The sequence below is a fragment of the Erythrolamprus reginae genome, chromosome Z, assembly GCF_031021105.1.
Source record: "Erythrolamprus reginae isolate rEryReg1 chromosome Z, rEryReg1.hap1, whole genome shotgun sequence".
Lineage (NCBI taxonomy): Eukaryota > Metazoa > Chordata > Lepidosauria > Squamata > Dipsadidae > Erythrolamprus > Erythrolamprus reginae.
The window spans coordinates 86,891,747-86,914,481 of record NC_091963.1 but is presented as its reverse complement, the minus strand read 5'-3'; the positions used below and the strand labels follow the sequence as shown (position 1 = coordinate 86,914,481).

The following is a 22,735-nucleotide window of genomic DNA, read 5'->3' as shown; positions in this document are numbered from 1 at the left end:
CACCATACACTTTTTTAGTTTGTTAATAAGCAACTGAGGCAGACTCCATGGATTAACATATGTTATTATTGCAGGGGGAGCAAGAGTTGATTTGGTTGATCAAGATGGTCACTCTCCCTTACACTGGGCAGCTCTAGGAGGAAACCCAGACGTTTGCCAAATATTGATAGAAAATAAAATAAATCCTAATGTGCAGGATTATGCGGGTAGAACTCCACTGCAGTGTGCTGCCTATGGAGGCTATATTAATTGTATGGTGGTACTATTGGAAAATAATGCAGATCCAAATATTCAAGACAAAGAGGTATGTGCTGTTTTATTATATTAATTATAATAGTTTGGGCATGCACACCTTGTCTGTTGGAATACATTACTTGGATATTAAACTTTAACCAAGTTTTAGCACCAAATTCCACTAGAAATTCATAGAATAAAAAGTGGGTGTCATGTACGGTATATACCTAGCATGCTTGGGAAATTAAATAATATTTTCAAGGGAAATTGCAAGTGTTGTTGGTCTTGTCCAAATAAGAATTCTGGCATGGAGAGATAAGAAACATAGAAACATAGAAACACAGAAGACTGACGGCAGAAAAAGACCTCTTGGTCCATCTAGTCTGCCCTTTTACTATTTCCTGTATTTTATCTTAGGATGGATATATGTTTATCCCAGGCATGTTTAAATTCAGTTACTGTGGATTTCCCAACCACGTCTGCTGGAAGTTTGTTCCAAGGATCTACTACTCTTTCAGTAAAATAATATTTTCTCATGTTGCCTTTGATCTTTCCCCCAACTAACTTCAGATTGTGTCCCCTTGTTCTTGTGTTCACTTTCCTGTTAAAAACACTTCCCTCCTGAACCCTATTTAACCCTTTAACATATTTAAATGTTTCGATCATGTCCCCCCTTTTCCTTCTGTCTTCCAGACTATACAGATTGAGTTCATTCAGTCTTTCCTGATACGTTTTATACTTAAGACCTTCCACCATTCTTGTAGCCCGTCTTTGGACCCGTTCAATTTTGTCAATATCTTTTTGTAGGTGAGGTCTCCAGAACTGAACACAGTACTCCAAATGTGGTCTCACCAGCGCTCTATATAAGGGGATCACAATCTCCCTCTTCCTGCTTGTTATACCCCTAGCTATGCAGCCAAGCATCCTACTTGCCTTTCCTACCGCCCGACCACACTGTTCACCCATTTTGAGACTGTCAGAAATCACTACCCCTAAATCCTTCTCTTCTGAAGTTTTTGCTAACACAGAACTGCCAATGCAATACTCAGATTTAGGATTCCTTTTCCCCAAGTGCATTATTTTACATTTGGAAACATTAAACTGCAGTTTCCATTGCTTTGACCATTTATCTAGTAACGCTAAATCATTTACCATATTACAGACCCCTCCAGGAATATCAACCCTATTGCACACTTTAGAGTCATCGGCAAATAGGCAAACCTTCCCTACCAAACCTTCCCCTATGTCACTCACAAACATATTAAAAAGAATAGGACCCAGAACAGACCCTTGTGGCACACCGCTTGTAACCTGACTCTGCTCAGAATACTCGCCATTAACAATAACTCTCTGATGTCTATGCTTCAGCCAGCTTGAAATCCACTGAACTATCCAGGGATTAAGTCCAATCTTCACTAATTTATCTATCAGCTCTTTATGTGGAACCGTATCAAAGGCTTTGCTGAAGTCCAGATAGGCAATATCCACGGCACCACCTTGATCCAACACCTTTGTGACATAGTCAAAGAACTCAATGAGATTAGTCTGACACGATTTGCCTTCAGTAAAGCCATGCTGATTTGGGTCCAATAAGTTATTGTTTTTTAGATGCTGATTTATCCTCTTTTTGAGTAGAGTCTCCATCATTTTAACTACAACTGATGTCAAGCTAACTGGCCTGTAGTTACCAGCTTCTTCTCTACTGCCCTTCTTGTGGATAGGCACAACACTGGCCATTCTCCAATCCTCAGGAACATCTCCTGTTAACAGGGATTTGTTAAACAAATCAGTCAGGGGGGTAGCAATGATAGATCTGAGTTCTTTAAGAACTCTGGGGTGGATGCCATCTGGACCCATTGCCTTATTTATCTTTAATCTTTCAAGTTCTTCTAAGACATCGGCTTCTAAGATCACTGGAGCTGAATCCGTACAGCTGGAAGCAATGCTATATCCCTCTATAGTATTATTATTATTTTGTAAGGTGTCTTTTGAGAAAACTGAACAGAAGTAGCTATTGAAATGGTCAGCGATCTCCTTATTCCCATCAATGTATGTATTATTCCCGGTACTAAGCTTTGTGATGCTGCAGTTTTTCTTCTTCCTATCACTAATATATCTGAAGAAGGTTTTATCCCCCTTCTTTACAGATTTTGCTATTTCTTCCTCTTTTGAGGCTTTAGCAGCATATATTATCTGTTTCGCCTCCTTCTGTCTCATTTTATACACCTCTCTATCAGCTATACTTCCAGACTCTTTATACCTCCTATAGGCAGCCTTTTTTTCATTGACTATAGCCCTTACATCATTGCTAAACCATAGCGGTTTCTTCTTCCTTTTACCTTTAGTTACTTGCTTTACATAAAGTCTTGTGGCTTTTAAGATGGCCTTTTTTAATACAGTCCACTGGGTGCTTGCTCCTGCCATTTTATCCCTCCCCTTTAATTCATTATTTAAATATTCCCCCATTGCATTAAAATTTGTTTTTCTGAAATCCAATACTTTGGTTACATCAAACCACAAACATAGATGGTCACTGCAACCTAAATTTTCTCCCACCTTGACCTCTGAAACCCGATTCCCATTGGTAAAAACTAAATCTAGAATATTCTCCCCTCTAGTTGGTGTCTTAACTAGCTGTGCCATAGCTGCTCCTGTAAAGGCCTCTACTATATTCTTACTTTTGCATGTAAGGGCACTGGGGATTATCCAGTCAACATCAGGCATGTTGAAATCACCCATAACCACAATATCTCCCTTTACTGCCATTAGGGTAATCTCATCCACCATCTTGTTGTCATGTTCCTCAGATTGCCCTGGAGGCCTATAGATCACCCCAATTCTAATGACAGAACCGTCTTTATTTTGCATGCAAATCCAGAGGGTCTCCAGATCTTTACATGTATTTTGAATTAGTATTGTTTTTAGACTTTCTTTAACATAAATGGCTACTCCACCTCCCCTTCTCTCTATTCTATCCTTCCTATACAGTGTATATCCTGGTATGGATATTTCCCATTCATTAGAATCCCTAAACCATGTCTCAGTTATGGCAACCAGATCCAAATTATCTCTAGATATTATGGCCATTAACTCACAGAGCTTGTTGCTCAAGCTTCGAGCATTTGTGTGCATTACCCGAAGAACATTATTTTCATTATTGGTTTGCCCCTTATCATCAGCAACTACATCTATTTTATTTACAGCTCCCTTTTCATAAGCTTCCAGAAACTGATTTATCCTCATTGGTCGGGGACAGAAATCCTCCACATCTGGTACAACTCTGTCCCCTTTACCTAGTTTAAATGCCTGTCCAAAAAAGTTCTGAATTCCTCACCGAGCACCTGGGCACCTCTGTATGATGGATGCAAACCATCCCTCTTAAACAACTCCCTATTAGACCACCTATTGACATCATGACTTACATAACCAAAACCTTCAGCTTTACACCACTGCCTTAACCACACATTAAACTCTCTGATACAACTTGTTTTACCCTCCTGGCCACAAACCGGTAACACCTCTGAGAAAGTCACTGAATCAGTTATTTTACCCAGCTCCACACTTAGACATTGAAAATCTCTTTTTACTACATTAACATTTCTCTGGGACAAATCGTTTGTGCCAAGATGCACCACCACATCAACGTTATTATCTTTACTCACAGCCTTGATAATGTTTGTAATCCGCCTCCTATCCCTGTGGGCAGTGGCTCCTGGAAGACACCTCATCACCTTCACTACATCCTTCCTCTGTCCCAAATCAACACCTCTGACAATCGAGTCACCCACAAGAACAGAAGATTTAAACATTGCATTTCAATGTTGTTCTCACAAATAAAGTACAGTAATACCTTGTCTTACGAACTTAATTGGTTCTGGGATGAGGTTCATAAGGTAAAAAGTTCGTAAGATGAAACAGTGCTTCCCATAAGAATCAATGGAAAAGCCAATAATGCGTGCAAGCCAAAAACTCACCCCTTTTGCCTCATTACCGCCGGCATTCGGATCCTTGTTCGGGAGTGGGTGGAGGAGGGGGGAGACGGGGGGGGGAGATAGTGCAGGCTGCCCGGAGGGAGCCCCGTGGATGAATTGACATGTGGGGGAAGCTACCTGGCCTCCCACAAAGACCGAAAAGTCCACAGTTAGTGTCCAGCTGCAATGACTGGAAGGGAGGGGAGGGAAACGCACGGGCAGTTTGTACGTGCATCTTCTCCGGGGTCCCACTGGGGTTCTAGGATCATCTTGTGGGAGTCCAGCAGCGGCTTCAGATTTGGTCCGATTTCCCCCTTCTAGCAGAGCAGAGTGGGAGGCCGGCACCCAGAAGTGAGGCCGGGAAGCCACAGCATGTCCTGCAAATCCTAGAGGGGGGGGGGATTTACATCAAAGGCTGTGGAAATGACCCATGGATCGTATTCTGCAGTTTTGCAGCCAGGCCAGAGACCGGCCAGCAAGCGCTGCTCCAATTCCATCCACGGCCAGGAGGTAGCGAACTCTACCTAAGGTTCTAAATGGCGGTGATCCAAAGGAGGCAAAAGCACCCAAGTGTTGGAGCGGCTGTTTCCAAAGGTTGGGGAAGCCCTTGCCACATTCGCGTTGCCGCCACCACCCCTATTTGTAGGAGCTAAACGGCCAGAGACCTTCAATGTAAAAGGAATCAATGTCAAAGCGCAGAGGCTGGGGGAGTCGGGGTATGTGGAAGAGCGCGCCATCCCCGGGGCTGGGCAGGAGGGTAGCTGGTGCCCACGGAGGGAATTGCGGGACAGAACCCAGCTTTACATTCTGCGCTACAAGGCTTTCGGGCGCCTGGAAGAGAAAGCACGCTGCCACCACGCCGTCCTGAGCAACATGGAGCCTTTGCGGAAGCGGCAAGGGCTTCGGTGGAGCCCAGGGGTTTCCTGGCAGCTACCTGTCAGCCTAAGCTTTCATCGCCTGCGAAGAAGCCGCGGAACAGAGCAAACAATTCGACAAGGGCCGCTCCCTGCGGGGAGGGAGAGCTTCACCCTCCACTCTCCTGAAGGCGTTTGCTCTGTTCCACGGTGACAAAAGCTTAGGCTGACAGGTAGCTCCAGCCGACTGGGCATCCCTTGGTGGAGCACTGGCTTCCTCCACTAGTGCTGGGAAAAGGCTGAACTGCCCTGCTCCTGGCTTTGTGCAGGTCTCCGGGAAGGGCCATTTTACCCTTCCGCTCCTGGCTTGGTTCAGCCGTGGCCACCCTCGCCGGTGGGCTAGCAGCATCTCTGGCCACTTAGCTCCTCCTATCTATCCAGAAGCTGGAAGTTCCGCCCTTCCCCACACCTGGCTTTGGCCCCTTGCGGGCTTCTGGCAGGAAGGGGCGGTGGGCGATGGATGACCAGGCTCCCACAGACAAATTTTGCCACTGCTTCCTTGTCCCCACTCTGTTCGCCTCCACTTCATCCACCAGCCTCCACACTTTTCTTTTGGCTTCGAGGTGGACAGGAGGAGCGAAGCGGCCAGAGACACTGCCAGTCCGCCGGTGCTTTTACATTGATTCCTTTTACATTGAAGGTCTCCGGCTGCTTAGCTCCTCCTGTCCATCCCGAAGCCGAAAGAAAAGTGCAGAGGCTGGCGGACAAAGGGCGGAACTTTTGGCTTCTGGATGGACATGAGGAGCTAAGCTGCCGGAGATGCTACCAGCCCACCGGTGCTTTTACATTGGTTCCTTTTACATTGAAGGTCTACGGCCGCTTGGACAAACTCTTAAAAACCCACCTCTGCTGCCAGGCATGGGGAAATTGATTCCCCCTGGCCGTTTCATTTTATGTATGGTTTGTTTGGTGTGTATGACTGTTTTTATACTAAGGGTTTTAACTGTTCTTTTTAATCATTGGATTTGTACTGTGCTTTGTTGTTGTGAGCTGCTCCGAGTCTCCGGAGAGAGGTGGCACACAAATCTAATTATTATTATTATTATTATTATTATTATTATTATTATTATTATTATTAATGCTTTCCCTATCATCTGACCGCACTGTTCACCCATTTTGAGACTGACAGAAATCACTACCCTTAAATCTTTCTCTTCTGACATTTTTGCTAACACAGAACTGCCAAAAGAATACTCAGACTGAGGATTCCTTTTCCCCAAGTGCATTATTTTATATTTGGAAACCTTAAACTACAGTTTCCATTGCTTTGACCACTTATCTAGTAAAGCTAAATCATTTGCCATATTACAGATGCCTCCAGGAATATCAACCATATTGCACATTTTAGAGTCATCGGTAAATAGGCAAACCTTCCCTAACAAGCCTTCCCCTATGTCACTTACAAAGATATTTAAAAAAATAGGACTCAGAACAGATCCTTGTGGCGCACCACTTGTAACCAGTCTCTGCTCAGAATACTCAACATTAACAACAACCCTCTGATATCTACGCTTCAACCAGCTGCAAATCTACTGAACTATCCAGGGATTAAGTCCAATCTTCACTAACTTATCTATCAGCTCTTTATGTGGAACCGTATCAAAGGATTTGCTGAAGTCCAGATAGGCAATATCCACGGCACAACATTCATCCAACACCTTTGTGACATAGTCAAGAAAATCAGTGAGTCTGACATGATTTGCCTTCAGTAAAGCCATGCTGGTTTGGGTCCAGTAAGTTATTGTTTTTTAGGTGCTGATTTATCCTCCTATTGAGTAAAGTCTCCATCATTTTAACTATAACTGATGCTAAGCTAACTGGCCTGTAGTTACCAGCTTCTCCTGTACTGCCCTTCTTGTGGATAGGCACAACACTGGCCATTCTCAGTCCAGTGGCTTTTAAGATCGCCTTTTTAATACAGTTCACTGGGCGCTCAACTCCTGCCGTTTTATCCCTCCTCTTTAATTTATTATTTAAATATTCCCCCATTTCATTGAAGATAAACTTTACTGGTAGATGTGTCCCAGTCAGATCCCTTAGAAAGAAAGATCCTCCACTTTATTTTGGTAAATACTCAGAGTTGGAATTGTTGTCAGCGAACCAAATAGCATCTGAGAAATAAAGCATATTCCATGCCTGTGCTTCACGTAGGGCTCTATTTATTAACAAAGCCATATCTGGATTTGACTTGATTCATTCCAACTCTGAGTCCCTTAGATTACATCCGGGTCAAAAACCCATATCACATCCCCACACCCACAAGTGCAGTCATGAGGACCAATCCTATGCAGGATTCCTAATTCCTTCCTTTGTTCATTACTATGGTTTTATATGTTTTTAATATTAGATTTGTTCCACTGCTATATTGTTTTTATTACTGTTGTGGGCCGCCCCGAGTCTTCGGAGAGGGGCGCGGCATACAAATCAAATCAATCAATCAATCAATAAATAAATAAATAAATAAATTTTTTAAAAAGATAAATAAATAAGGACTCTGCAGAAAGGAATGTGTGGTGGCATATCTCACTCTCTCTCTCTCACTCACCCCCGTTCCTCTATCACTACCAAACTGTGTCAGGCCAACCTTTGACATAATGATTTTGGGCCTGATAGACAGGTTCTTTTACTAAACGTTTCTGGTTGCAGTAAAACAAGGCTCGACTAAGATTCCCATGCAAAAAGTTATAAATTTCTCCTCCTCCTAGCCGTCTCCCCCTTAACCAACTTGTTTTCAGCCAATGGAGAGCTGCATAGGTGTTTTGAGAACATTCTCAGGGTATCTGACCTTGAAGACTGGCATAAACTAGTACTGGGCCTCTCTGCCATTCCCAGATTCTAATTTCTAATCACATCCCTATATGTTTATTGCTTCTCCCCGCTAATTTTTGATGGTAGGATGCTGCTTTATTTTTTGAAAAGGTGAAGTCACAACTACAGTTCAATGGAACATAAACAGGCCAGGAATCTGCAGCAGCTCTAATAAATTTATCACAGAGCCTGCCGAAACTCCATAGAAAAGAAGTAGAGGATTTAGTTTATTTTGTAAGAAATAGGTGAAAGTGTTAAGCAGAAATTGTGTTAAATTAAACTTAAGTGAAATATTCTTTATCCATTGCAGGAATTCTGTATTCATGATAGGCATAAATCAGGTTTCAGAAAATGTAGAACATGTAGTACTTTCTTAAAATTGTACAGTCATCCTTATCATCACCCTTATCCTATTTATAGTGCATTTATTTATTTATTTTTATTTATTTTATTTATTTATTTATTTATTTATTTATTTATTATTAGAGTTGAAAGGAACCTTACAGGTCATCAAGTTCAACCCCCTGCCTGAGCAGGAAATCCTACATCACCCCAGCCAAATGGCAGTCCAATCTCCTTCTCTCCATAATCTCCATATTTACCCGATGAAGACTTTTCAAAATTACCATTCTGAAAGTCTCTAATAGCTGGTTAATCGGTTAATAGATAACCAACTCTAATAGATGGTTAATAGGCAATTTCTGAAAATAATTAGAAAGTGAGGTTTGTGAATTTTGAGTGCTCTGCCACAATTGCTAGAAAAATTGCTTGCCTTGTTAATTCTTGCTAAGAGCAGCTGATTGAAGTACATATGGGCAATCTTTCCTCGGCTCCTTATCTGGAGCTAGTTACTTTATCGTTGCTTCACATTTGCAGATTTTTTTTCAGTTCACCAAAGCTCTCCCTTAAGTTCCAAATCTGGGTAGAGAATGAGGCACAAAATTTAAATATTAGATATTTTCCTTTGTTTTCCCTTATATCCCCTATCTTTCTCCATTTAGAGGAAATTATAAAATATTTTTAAAATTATCATTCATAATTTATCATTACTGCAAGTTGTTTTTACTTTATTATTTTCTATACCTCTATGTGTTCAAAATAATGTAAATAATGAATATAGTCTGGTGATTTCTGTGCTTGACTTGGAATTTAGCAATATAAATTATTTTTTTACGTTTATTTTTGTTTTTTGCTTACCATAGGGAAGGACAGCATTGCATTGGTTGTGTAACAATGGCTACCTTGATGCTATAAAGCTGTTGTTAGGATTCGGTGCCTTTCCCAATCATATGGAAAATAATGAAGAAAGGTATTATTTATTAATTTATTGTCTTTCTGGGATTTCTTCTGATAATATTGTTAGACCGATCCTGCTGCAAAAGTTGAAGAGGGATAAGTCAGAAAACCATTAGCTTGGAATTTACCTCTGCCATTAATGGTAAGCTATTCTTCTTGCAACTTACATGCTCTTTCAATACTGCATACTGAATATGTACATTAACATGACTGTCATGTTATGTTATGGAAAAATATAAAATATTAAATACTTCAATTTTTTTAAAAAATAACTATGCTTCTTATATGATATTGACTGGAGATTCTAGAACCTATAGCCCCAATATCTGGAAATGTTCAGATTAGACATAGCTACCCTATATAAATCTTAGTAATGCTAATATTAGTATAATATGTCTGATCAATTGGTGTTTAAAAACCAAGTTGGCCATGTTTAACTTTTTATTATTTTTAACTTAACTGCTTTTGAAAATTGTAGAAATGAGCAGTTTTATAGGTACTCCTTTCTATGCAGGGAAAAGGTACTTTATGAAATGGTACATTCTCCAATAGAGATATGTATAACTGTAAAAGGAAACTATGATTTTATAATCGTTTTTTCATATGTTAACTTATGCAGATTAACCAATGCATTAATTAAAATTTATAATTAATTGGGAATTAAACTATTGAGGAACATCATGTTAGATCTTTGTATAATATCACTTTCCCAGGTTTTATTATCAGTGTTCCCCCTTCCCTGAGGAACTTAAGGAAACTGTAATTCAATTGCAAAAAGAAAAGGCCAAACATTTTCTGAGATTCCAGAATATTGGAGAAGAAAGGGTGAAAGATCTACTTCAATTGATGGCAGAATTATTGGCACAGGCCTTATAGATAATGAAACAGGAGATGAGAACGTTTGATGAAGTGTTTAGAATACACACAAATTATGCAAGAAAGAAGAAACTCCCAAGGGAAGTGCATGTGAGACTCAACAAAAAAACCCAGTAAGAGCAGAAAATCTTTAAAAAGTAAGAGAGGATCCATTGAAATATAAAAAGAGATTGTGGTTTTAAAACAAGTGCCCAGAAGAGTAACAGATGTACAGAAGCAGTATCAATTCCAGACAGAATGATTGATTAAACATAAGATAAATGTCAGATGGCTGATACCAAAGAAATTTTGGTTACTTAGAATGACAAAAGACATAGATTGGATTCGCTAGATAAAACATATGAATTCTATGACTACCATTTCAACTCAGATGAGGAACAAGAAAGAAGAGATGAAACAGAGGAAAGAGGACAAAAGGAATTAATGATAGAAGAAATCAAAAATAAACAAGAAGAAAGTGAAACTGAACAAAAAAGACAAGCAGAGCAAGAAAGGCAAGAGCTAAAGAGAACAGAAAAACAAGAGGAACAAAATGGCAAAACCAATTTATGAGTGAAAACTGGAAGAAAAAATAAATAAATTGTTCATTAATATAAATGAACTAAATTCTCCCATGAAAATAAGAACTTTTATGAAATTGCAAAAAAAATAAAATTAGGTATAATTTGCCTGCCAGAAGTACATATTAAAAGACAACATAGCAAAAATTTTAAAATACCCCGGAATTGGGAAATTATATTACACAGCAAAAAAAGAGGATGGTTTTATATATTAAAGAAACATTAAAAGCTAAACAAATCTAGGCAGCTGAATTTTGATGGTGAATTTTGATGGTGGAAATGATAATTAATTACAAACAGATGCTCTTGATAGCAATATATGCACCAAATATATGCACCCCATTTGGACAGGGAGTCACTGCTCACAGTCACTCCCGCCCTCATCACCTCACGGTTCGACTACTGCAACACTCTTTACATGGGGCTACCTTTGAAAAGTGTTTGGAAACTTCAGATCGTGCAGGAGAGCTATCATGGGGCTTCCTAGATCTGCCCATGTTTTGTCAACACTCCGCGGCCTGCACTGGCTGCCGATTAGTTTCCGGTCACAATTCAAAGTGTTGGTAATGACCTATAAAGCCTTTCATGGCATTGGACCAGAATACCTTCAGAATCACTTTCTGCTGCATGAATCCCAGCGACCAATTAGGTCCCACAGAGTTGGCCTTCTCCGGGTTCCATCAACAAAACAATGTCGTCTGGCAGGCCCCAGGGGAAGAGCCTTCTCTGTGGTGGCCCCGGCCCTCTGGAACCAATTTCCCTCGGACAGTAGAACTGCCCCCACCCTCCTTGCCTTTCGTAAGCTATTAAAGATCCACCTATGCTGTCAGGCATGGGGAAGCTGAGCCCCTGGGTTATATTGTTTATGTGTGGTATGAGTGTGTTGTATGGTTTTTAAATAATGGGTTTTAGACTTCTTTTAATGTATTAGATTTGTTACATTGCTGTTATTGTTGTGAGCCACCCCGAGTCTTCGGAGAGGGGCGGCATACAAATCTAATAAATCTAATCTAATCAAATCAAATCAAACAATAAACAAGAATAATTTTTATGGGAAGCTTTATGAGAAAATTGCAGAATTGGACTATGAAAATATTTGTTAATAGGAGATTTTAATGCAATTACAGATGTAAAACTGGACAATAGAAGCAGTAAACTAAGCAAAAAAGTAGGAAAAATTCTATCAAAGATTTTCTTCAAAATGGTGGAAGAATGTGCGTTCAAAAGTCTTGGTCAATAATAGATATAGCATGGATGTCACTAGAATTAAGTGCTAATGTTCAAGAAATATAATTTGAATATATGGGCAGAACATAACCTAGTTAAGATTAAATGGAAAAAATATAAGAAAAAAGTGTGATGTATTTTGAATCAATTTATATTAAAAAACTGGAAAAGAAATGAAGGGTTTTTTTAAAAAAGAAAATAGAAAGGAAGAGATCTCACTGCAAAATGAATGGGATGCAGCTAAGGCATCTTTCTGAGAATCTGTTATAATCTACATAGGAAGAAAAAATAAGAAAAGCCAGGAAGGTGGCTGGCATACAAATTAAAAAAGGAGAAAGGAAAGAAGCAAAGATATCAAGTCTGGCAGCACCAAAATAATAACAAAATGAAAATAATCGAAGGATATTATGAAAATTTATATGATTAAGGGGAACTATCAGAGGATAAAATAAAACAATACAGTGATCCTTTGTTTTTCACGGAGGATGCGTTCCAAGACCACCCGTGAAAAATGAATTTCCGTGAAGTAGAGGAAAGATATCTTTTTATGTATTTAATGAGTATTTGTACTTTTAAAACCCACCCTTTGCATTAAACAGTCATTCTATAATGTTTCTCAGCTGGAACTACATGTGATATCCTACTAGCTCCTTTAATAGAGTACAGTAGCACTGTAGAAGAATTGTAGGAATTTTTAATGGATTTAAAATTTTCAATGGATTTAATGGATTTAAGCCCACTTTGAAAACCCGTGAAGTAGCGAATCCGCAAAAGATGAACTGCGAAGTAGCGAGAGATTACTGTATTTGGAAGAAACCAAGCATCCTTAAGTACCTGAACTAAATTATGTTAAATTAAAAAATAACAATGTTTGAACTAACTGAGGTGATTAAGAGACAGAAGAACAATAAAATACCAGGACCAGCTGGCCTACTGGCAGATGTTAAGAAACAATTACAAGATATCCTAAGATCATTAATGTTGGAAGTTTATAACTTGTTAGAAGCTAAGATACCTAAATTCTGGATGGAAGCAAATATTCAGCTTATACCAAAAGAAGATGCAGATTTATTGCAAATTAAAAATTATAGACCAATTTCACTTTTAAATGTGAATTATAAAATGTATGCATCAATAATAGCTGAAAGAGTACACTCAGATGAAAATGGATTCCTGTCTAAGAAACAAATTAAAAACAATATGAGAATAATCTTAAAGTGTTGGAATATTATGAAGAACATCCTGAGAAACAAATGGCACTGATCTTTTTAGACACGCAGAAAGTATTGATAATGTAAATTGATAATTTATGATATGGCAATTAAAATATATGGAATTTAATGAAAAAAATATTGATATGATCAAGGCAATATATACTAAGACTGCAAAAGTTATTGTAAATAGGGACCTAACAGAGAATGTTAATCATTCAAAAAGGGCACAAGACAGGGATGTCCATTGTCCCTTTTAGTATACATTTTGACATTGGAAGTGTTAAAAATAAATATTTGGCCCAATACAGAAATAAAAGGGATGGAGATTTAAAAAAGAAAAATACAAACTGCAGGCATATGCAGATGACCTGGTATTTATCACAGAGGAACTGCAAACAGCTGGACCAAAATTAATGAAGAAAATAGTTGACTATGGGGAAATTGCAGGATTAATAATAATAAGAAGAAGGAGAAGGAGAAGAAGAAGAAGAATTTATTAGATTTGTATGCCGCCCCTCTCCGAAGACTTGGGGCAGCTCACAACAATAATAAAAACAATATTATAGTAGAACAAATCTAATATTAAAAAACATATAAAACCCTATCATTATTTTAAAAATCAAACAACACATTCATACCAAACATAAAACAAACTATAAAAGAGCCTGGGGAAAAGGTGTGTCAACTCCCCCATGCCTGGCGGTATAAGTGATTTTTGAGTAGTTTACGAAAGACAGGGAGGGTGGGGGCAATTCTAATCTCCGTGGGGAGTTGATTCCAGAGGGCCGGGGCCGCCACAGAGAAGGCTCTTCCCCTGGGCCCCGCCAAATGACATTGTTTAGTCGACGGGACCCAGAGAAGGCCAACTCTGTGGGAACTTATTGGTCGCTGGGATTTGTGCGGTAGCAGGCAGTTCCAGAGGTAAATTAAAAGTAAACAAAGAGAAAACTAAAATTTAGTCAAAAACCTCGCAAACAGAGAAAAGATTTAATGTTGAAGATATTCTGATAGTGAAGAAAGTAAAATATCTGGGTATTAATTTATCACTATAAAAGAAGATAATTATGCTAAATTGTTACAGCAAATTAAATTTGACTTGGAAAAGTGGAAAAACTTGCTGCTATCACTAATAGGACATTAAAATGAATACTCTACCGAGATGACTACACCTGTTCCAAACAATTCCAATAAAGCTGGAAAAGAAATACAGTGGAACCTCTACCTAAAAATGCCTCTACTTAAGAACTTTTCTAGATAAGAATCAGGTGTTCAAGATTTTTTTGCCTCTTCTTAAGAACCATTTTCTACTTAAGCATCCAAGCCCAGAAAAATTTCCCTGGAAATTTGAGAGCTGCACAAAGGCCCAGCCAGTTTCCTGCCATTCCCCCTGGCTTTTCTGGGCTGCCAGAGGAGCCTTTCGGTAGTGCTTAAGGAGGCTTTGGCAACCCAGAGCAAATGGAGCATTTTCCTTTCTCTGGGCACTTGGAGAGGGAATAAACCACTTCACTATGGTGACTCCCTCGCACTGCCTCCCATACACCTGGCATGAGGTTGCCTTTCAAAGTGACTGGGCGCGGAAAGGAAAAAGGAGGCGCTTTGCCCTGGCCAGATCAACTCGGCTTCAGCCAAACCGAGGAGTCACCACAGTGAAGTAAAGGTGCTGGCTACAAAGCGAGTGAGCGAGAGGAGGGGAGCCCTTCAGCATGGGAAGGAAGAGGAAGCAGGTATCAGCAGCAGCCGCCTTTTACTCAAAGGAGTGGGAGGTTCCCCTCTCTCACCTGCCTGGGTTTCTCTCTCTGGCACAGTGTATGGGAGACAGCCTCACGCCAGGTGTATGGGAGGTGTGTGCTCCTCCTCACCGCCTCAGAGTCCCTCTTTTTTTTTAAAGTCTTAAAGTTTTGGATTTTTTTGATTCACCTCACCTCACCTTCTTCCTTCGGCAGCAACTGTCCTCCTCTTGTTCCTTCTCCTCCTACCCAAGTTCCGAGCTTTTATTTCTTTCCTAATGGGATGGCACACTTTATTTGCTTTTACATTGATTCCTATGGGAAAAATTGCTTCTACTTACAAACTTTTCTACTTGAGAGCCTGGTCACAGAACGAATTAAGTTCTTAAGTAGAGGTACCACTGTACTTCGAGGAATTAAATAGACTAGTATCAAAATTGATTTGGCAAGGTAAAAATACAAGAATAAGTCTGAAACTGTTACAACACTTGAATATTAGATGAGGCTTTGGGCTGCCAGATTGGGAGTTATATACTAGGGATCTGCACTTATGTGACTAAAACAATGGATAACCTTGAGATATACTGTAAAAAATTATTAATTGAGGATCACGACTTGCAACTGGGGTAGTACAGCTTTCTCTGGTATGGGAAAAATAAAATACACAATTATTTCCAAAGACACTACATTATTTTTTTTATTTTATTAATAGAGTTGAAAGGGACCGTTAGGTCATCGAGTCCAACCCCCTGCCTGAGCAGGAAACCCTACAGCACCCGAGCCAAATGGAAGTCCAATCTCCTCTTGAAGGTGTCCAGAGTTGGGGAGTTCACCACCTCCCCTGGCAGGCAGTTCCATTGGTTGATCGCTCTGACCGTCAGGAAGTTCTTCCTTATTTCCAGGTTGAATCTCTCCTTGGTCAGCTTCCAACCATTGTTCCTCGTCCGGCCCTCTGGTGCCCTGGGGAATAAAGAGACCCCCTCCTCACCGTGGCAACCCCTCAAGTATCTGTAAACTGCTATCATATCCCCTCTAGACCTTCTTTTTTTCTAGGCTGTCCATGCCCAGTTCTCTCAATCTCTCTTCGTAAGTCTTGGTTTCGAGTCCCCTAATCATTTTGGTTGCTCTTTTTTGCACCTTCTCCAGAGTTTCGATGTCTTTTTTGTAGTGAGGTGACCAAAATTGGATGCAGTACTCCAGGTGGGGTCTGACCAGGGCATAGTAGAGTGGTATTAGTACTTCCCTGGTCTTGGAGCGTATTCCTCTGTTGATGCAGCTTAGGATTGAGTTGGCTTTTTTGGCTGCTGCTGCACATTGCTGACTCATGTTTAGTTGATTGTCCACCAAGACTCCAAGATCTCTTTCGCAGTCACTACTGCTGAGTGGGGTATCTCCCAGGCTGTATGTATGTCTAGGGTTCTTTTTGCCGAGGTGGAGGACTCTGCATTAATAGTGCTTTGTTTTCAGTAAGGACAAGAATTAAGGAAAAAGACTATTTGAAAATACCAGTCTGGCTTGCCATGATGGAAGCATTGATATATCCAATATAGGAAAAAAAATCATAAGATATAAAGATACTTTGAATGAGAAAGGGTAATTGAAAAGGGAACAGGAACTGAATAATCAAGAGATACGCTTAACATGGTGACTGCAGATATAAATACAATCAAGATATGAAAAAGATGCTAGAATATATGATTTTTATAAGCTAAAATGTTTAAAAATATGTCAGCTAAATGTTGGAAGTGTAATCAGATTCCAGGCTCATATTAGCACATGTGGTGGACATGCCCAAAAGCAAAAGCATACTGGACAAAAAGACATACCTGAATAGAAAGAAATGACAACCGAATAAATTAACTAATCTTAATTATATTAAGTACAATTTTAGAGATGGGTGAATGGATACGTGTAGAAAGATAGGATGTTTGGGATGAATGGCACAAATGGAAGAACCAGTTTTTCTGGCGGCCTAGAGACGAGAGGAGTGGGGGACCCTTTCTCTGGGGTGGTAGAGGGCCGGAACATGCCAGTTCTGCCAGGGAGAGGCAGATATGGTGGGAGACATGGGGTAGGCCACTCTCAGGAAATAAGGGATCGCTGCTTGAATGTGATTCCCCATTCTGCCCCATGAACTCTGACCGGGGGATTGGTGACAAGCAAAATCCGGACCCTGGGCTCAGACTGCTACTACTTAATGCCAGATCAGTTGTAAATAAAGCTCCCTTCATCCAGGATTTACTGGAGGAGAAGGTCGACCTGGCATGTGTGACTGAGACCTGGCTGTACCCAGAGGGAGAGATCCCTCTCTCAGAAATGTGCCCAGCCGGGTTTCAGGTGTGGCACCAGCCATGACCCGAGGGAAGGGGGAAGGAGTGGCTATTATAGTCAAGAAAACAACTGGCCTATGCAGGCTCTCTGCTCCTGAGATATCTGGTTGTGAGTTTGTCTTTGTAAACTTGCACCCAGGGGTACAGGTGGCTTGTTACTCATGTACCTGCCTCCCAGCTGTATGTCAACAACCCTGCCTGTGCTACTCGAGGAGGTGGCCGGGCTGGCGGTGGAATTCCCCAGACTTATTGTCTTGGGGGATTTTAATCTGTTGTTGGCGCAGGAGTTTATGGCCACCATGGCAGCCATGGACTGCACCAAGTATTTCAGGGCCCGACTCATAAAGGGGAACACGCTCAAGATATGATATTCCTCTCAGAGCAGTTGAGCAATGATCTGAAACCAAGGGGCTTAGATACCTTGCCTTTGTCATGATCAGGTCATTTTTGGCTACGGTTAGATTTTAAGGCTCTAATCCTCCCCCGCAGGGGAGCAGAACAGATTAGGTGGGTCTGCCCCAGATACTGGATGGACCCAGAAGGCTTTCAGAGGGCACTTGGGGTTTTGCCGGATTCGCTTGTTCCCAGTTCAGCAGAGTCACTTGCTGCAGTCTGGAATATGGCTGCAGCGAAGGCTCTAGACTGAATTGTGCCTTTGCAACCTCTCTGTGGCAGTAGACCCTGAAGATCTCCTTAGTTCACTGAGGAACTCCAAGGGATGAAACGGCAGAAGAGATGTCTAGAGAAGAGTTGGAGGAAAAGCAGATCCGAATCTGACCGAACACTTGTAAAAGCTCATATGGAGATTAACAAAGTGGCGATGCGGTTGATAAGATGTGCATATAATCAGCCTGATTGCATCTGCAGAATTCCGCACAGCCGCCATGTTTAGGGTGACTCGCTCCCTCCTTAAGCAGGGGGGAGTTGATGAACCCTTGCAGAGTAGTGCTGAGGACTTTAGTAAGTTTTTCATAGATAAAATTGCTCAAATTCGGACTGACCTTGACTCCAATTGGAATGCATTGTCAGCTGACAATGAGTCAGATGAGGTGACAGAGGCTCATTCTAGTCCATCTGTGTGTAGGGAGTTTGACCTGGTAAGTGGACAAGGCCAATGGAGTTGTGAGTTCCACCACCTGCTTATTGGACCCCTGTCCCTCCTGACTGGTCTCGGCTAGCAGGGAGGTGACACAGAGCTGGGTCCAGATTATCAATGCTTCATTGAGGGAGGAGTTCTTCCCAGTTCCCTACAAGGAGGCACTTGTGCACCCCCTCTTCAAGAGGGAGGGGTTCTTCCCAGTTCCCTACAAGGAGGCACTTGTGCGCCCCCTCTTCAAGAGGGAGGGGTTCTTCCCAGTTCCCTACAAGGAGGCACTTGTGCACCCCCTCTTCAGGAAGCCTTGCCTGGACCCAGCTGTATTTAACAACTATCACCCTGTCTCCAACCTTCCCTTTATGGAGAAGGTTGTTGAGAAGGTGGTGTCGCTCCAACTTCAATGGTCCTTGGATGAAGCCAATTATCTAGGCCCTCAACAGTCAGGATTCAGACCTGGCTACAGCATGGAAACTGCTTGGGTTGTGCTAATGGATAATCTCTGGCGGGCTCAGGACAGGGGTTTATCTATCCTGATGCTCTTTGACCTTTCAGTGGCTTTCGATACCATTGACCATGGTATCTTCTGTGCCGACTGGAGGGGCTGGGAGTGGGAGGCACTGTTCTGCAGTGGTTCTCCTCCTACCTCTCCAGTTGGTCACAGTCGGTGTTAGTGGGGGGTCAGAAATCAACTCCTAGGTCCCTTCCTTATGGAGTTCCTCAGGGGTTGGTCCTCTCCCCCCTGCTGTTTAATGAAATCGCTGGGTGAGATCATCCGAGAACACGGGGCGAGTTGTCATCAGTACACCCAGTTATACATCTCCGCTCCAGGCTACTAAATGAAGCAGTGGAAGTGATGTGCTGGTGTCTGGAGGCTGTTGGGGTCTGGATGGGTGCCAACAGGCTCAAATGTAACCCCAACAAGATGGAGTGGCTGTGGGTACTGCCTCCCAAGGACAATTCCATCTGCCCATCCATCACCCTGGGGGGGTGAACCTTTGACCCCCTCAGAGAGGTCCGCAACATGGGCATCCTCCTCAATCCACAGCTGACTTTAGAACATTATCTTTCGGCTGTGGCGAGGGGTGCGTTTGCCTAGGTTCGTCTGGTGCACCATTTGCGGCCCTACTTAGATAGGGAATCTCTGCTCATGGTCACTGATGCCCTTATCACCGTGAGGTTCGACTACTGCAATGCTCTATATATGAGACTACCTTTGAAAAGTGTTCGGAAACTGTAAATTGTGCAAAATGTAGCCGCATTAGCAGTCATGGGCTTGCACAGACTTGTGCATATCTCTCCAACACTCCGTGGTCTGCACTGGTTGCCAATTGGTTTCCCGACTCAATTCAAGGTGTTGGTTATGACCTATAAAGCCCTACATGGCATGGGACCAGAATACCTTACATTACTTTTAATATTAGATTTGTTCATATTGTCTTTTACTGTTGTTAGCCTCCCTGAGTCTATGGAGAGGGGCGGCATACAAATCTAATTAATAAATAAATAAAATAAATAATACCTCTGAGACCGCCTTCTGCCGTATGAATCCTAGCAACCGGTCAGGTCCCACAGAGTAGACCTTCTCCAGGTTCCATCAACTAGACAATGTTGCTTGGCGGGACCTAGGGGGAGAGCATTCTCTGGGGGGGCCTGACCCTCTGGAATCAGCTCCCCCCAGATTTGTGCTGCCCCCATCCTCCTCGCCTTCCATAAGAATCTGAAGACTCTTATGCTGTCAGGCCTGGGGCCATTAGATCCTTGCCCCCTGGCCAATGAATGTGTTGAGAGAATGTTGAGTGAATGGAATGATTGTTTTTTATGCTTTTGGTTTTTTTTAGATTTTTAATTAATTAATTGGATTCAAGATTTTGTATACTGTACTGTATATTATACGTTGTGAGCCACTCCAAGTCCTCGGAGAGGGGCAGCAAAGAAATCCAATCGATCAATACATACATACATACACACACACACACACACACACACACACACACACACACACACACATACATACATACATTTTAAACCATAAATATTTCTGTTGGGTATCATACCAGAAAAATATAATAAAGGGATTATTTATCTAATACTATATGTGTTAACAGCAGCCAGAATTGTATTTGCACAACACTGGAAAGGTGTGAAAATCCCTACAGAAGACAAGATAATAATAATAATAAAACCTTCCGAGGTTGTTTTTTCTTTTGTTTTCTGAAATCCTTTGAGACATAGACAGTCTGTAGGCAGAATGGAACTTTTAGCCTCCTCCACTTGCCCGAGCTTGTTCCGTTCCCAGCCTTCCACACCCTCAGCCATACATTGCTGCCTTTGCTCCCTGGCCCTTTCGCCAAACAGGCTCAAAAGCATTTTTGCCTTGTTCTTTTGAGCTCAGGGGACACTTTCTTGTCAGCCAATCAGAGGATTCGTTACTTTTCATTTCCTTCCACTCTGCCTGCGCATGTGTCTGGAATCAGCCTTTTTAAGAGAAGGAGGAGGAGTTTTATATTATAATTTGTGAGTGCATGCATTTATTATTTTCTTATCAAGAAATATTATTTTAGATGCTCTTTTTTCTCAGTTTTGAAGTTTTGACAGTCTTAAATTAGCTTTATTGCATTTTGTTCCTCTCTTGGCTCGCCAACGGGAGATTATCTCGGCTGTTTCTCTATTTCATTCCGATCGGAGTTGTCTTCCCCTCTTCCTCCTTACTTATTTCCAGGATACTCATGTTTGTTATTTTAACACACCACCTTGAGAGTCCAGAATCGGCTCTTCAAACTCATTAAAAAGTGAATAACTCTCCCTTCCCTCTCTTCCCCCACCCCACACTTTCTGAAATGTTTCTAAAGCAGCTCCCAAGAACAAACTTGGGGGGGAGAGAGAGGTGCACGTCCAGCTTCCCCAATGACAGCAGTTGAGTGAGCCCGCAGAGGTGGGTTAGGCAGGCTTTTGCCTCTCCACTCCCCCCTCACAATCCCCCACCTCCAGGTCCTGGCAGCGGCAGGCAGATTCCATGAGGAGGCAGCGAGGAAGAAGAGGAGGAGGAAAGGGAAGGCAAAGAGGGCTGGCCACACTCTTCCTCTTGTAGTGAGTCCTACTGAAGCTCCTTGCGGGTCCCCTCAGAGAGCCATGAAGGTGCCGTGGTTGCTGCTGCTCCTCAGCAGCTGCTGCTAGCCTGTCTAGTCTCCTTGGCCCAAGTGGGATCCCAGGAGCTGGGTGCGTATGCTGTGCAGGTGGCTTGTATGCTCCGCTCTCCTCCGGCCAAGCACACTCACACACGGGACACACACCTGTTTATCTCATCCCACCTCCAAAACATTTGTCTGGCATCCCAATCTGATCGTTCCATTGATTTTTGGGGTGGTTGATGAGCAAGTTATGGGAGGGATAAATGTCAATTCCCAGAGGAATTATAGCGCACTCTACCAGAAGTGCAGCAACCTCAGCAACCTGGGCAACCCAAGCTCCCCTAGAAGAGGTTTGCAGGGCAGCCACTTGGTCCTCTCCTAATTTAATCATCAAACACTATAAAATCGATTCCTATGCCCCTGCTGATGCAGCCTTCAGTAGGAGAGTTCTTCAAAGTGTTGTGTCTCACAATCTATAAGGTCACCCTCCCTATAGAACACATCTCTTTGGTATATCCCACATGACTACTGTCTCTATCCCTAGCATGGAGAATAGATGTTGGATACCCACATCCCTAGCATGGAGAATAGATGTTGAACGCTTCTTCTCACGTGTAGAATAGAGACAGTAGTCACCTCCCTCCCTAATTGGATTTACTTACCTTTCTCTTTCCTTCTACCTCCTTCTTTCATATTTACCTGGCTGAGAATCGACTAAGTCGAAAGCCAACACAAGCCAAGTCAGCAGATTCGTGAATAACTGGGAAAGGGGCGGATCCAGCAGTCATTTTAAAGACTTGTTGCTCGGTCATGACTGGTTAGGACAGCGAGCTAAGCCCATGTGACTACTGTCTCCATTCTACGCATGAGAAGAGATGTTCAGGTGAGTATCCAACACCTATTTTCAGAGGGAGTAGCAATGAAAACAAGTCTGCAAGCCAGGAAGAGCCAGGAAGATTATTAGCACATTGTTAATGCTGGGGGGGGGAAAGCTTCGACAAAGGTACATTTGCACCCAAATTTTCAGCCTCTTTTGGGGGGGGAAGGTGTGTATTATACTCCGAAAAATACGGTAACTGTAATAAATATTAATAGCAACAGCATTTAGACTTATATATTGCCTCATAGCATTTTACAGCACTCTGAGCAGTTTACAATGTCAGCATACTGCCCCGAATAACCCACGTCCTCATTTAATTGACCTCTGACATATGGAAGGCTGAGTTAAACTCAAGCCAGTCAGGATCGAACTCCAGGGTGAGGGCAGAATTAGCCTATAATACTGCATTCTAACCACTGCACCATAGGGCTATTTATATTTAATGCATATTTCTCTATTTAATGAATAAAATGC

General features: G+C 41.9%; 2 protein-coding genes across 8 annotated transcripts in view; both read left to right on the top strand.

Annotated features, from left to right (window-relative positions):
• The window catches only part of SEC61B (SEC61 translocon subunit beta), a 1,118,247-nt gene that overhangs the window by 971,314 nt on the left and 124,198 nt on the right, over window positions 1-22,735 (top strand). The gene's annotated exons all lie outside the window — the stretch shown is intronic.
• The window catches only part of INVS (inversin), a 426,566-nt gene that overhangs the window by 296,798 nt on the left and 107,033 nt on the right, over window positions 1-22,735 (top strand). For all 7 annotated transcript variants that reach the window (XM_070727774.1, XM_070727772.1, XM_070727775.1 and 4 more), the window contains exons 10-11: window positions 75-304; window positions 9,130-9,236. In XM_070727774.1, the coding sequence (XP_070583875.1) occupies window positions 75-304; window positions 9,130-9,236 (337 nt within the window). The remainder of the gene's footprint in view (window positions 1-74; window positions 305-9,129; window positions 9,237-22,735) is intronic.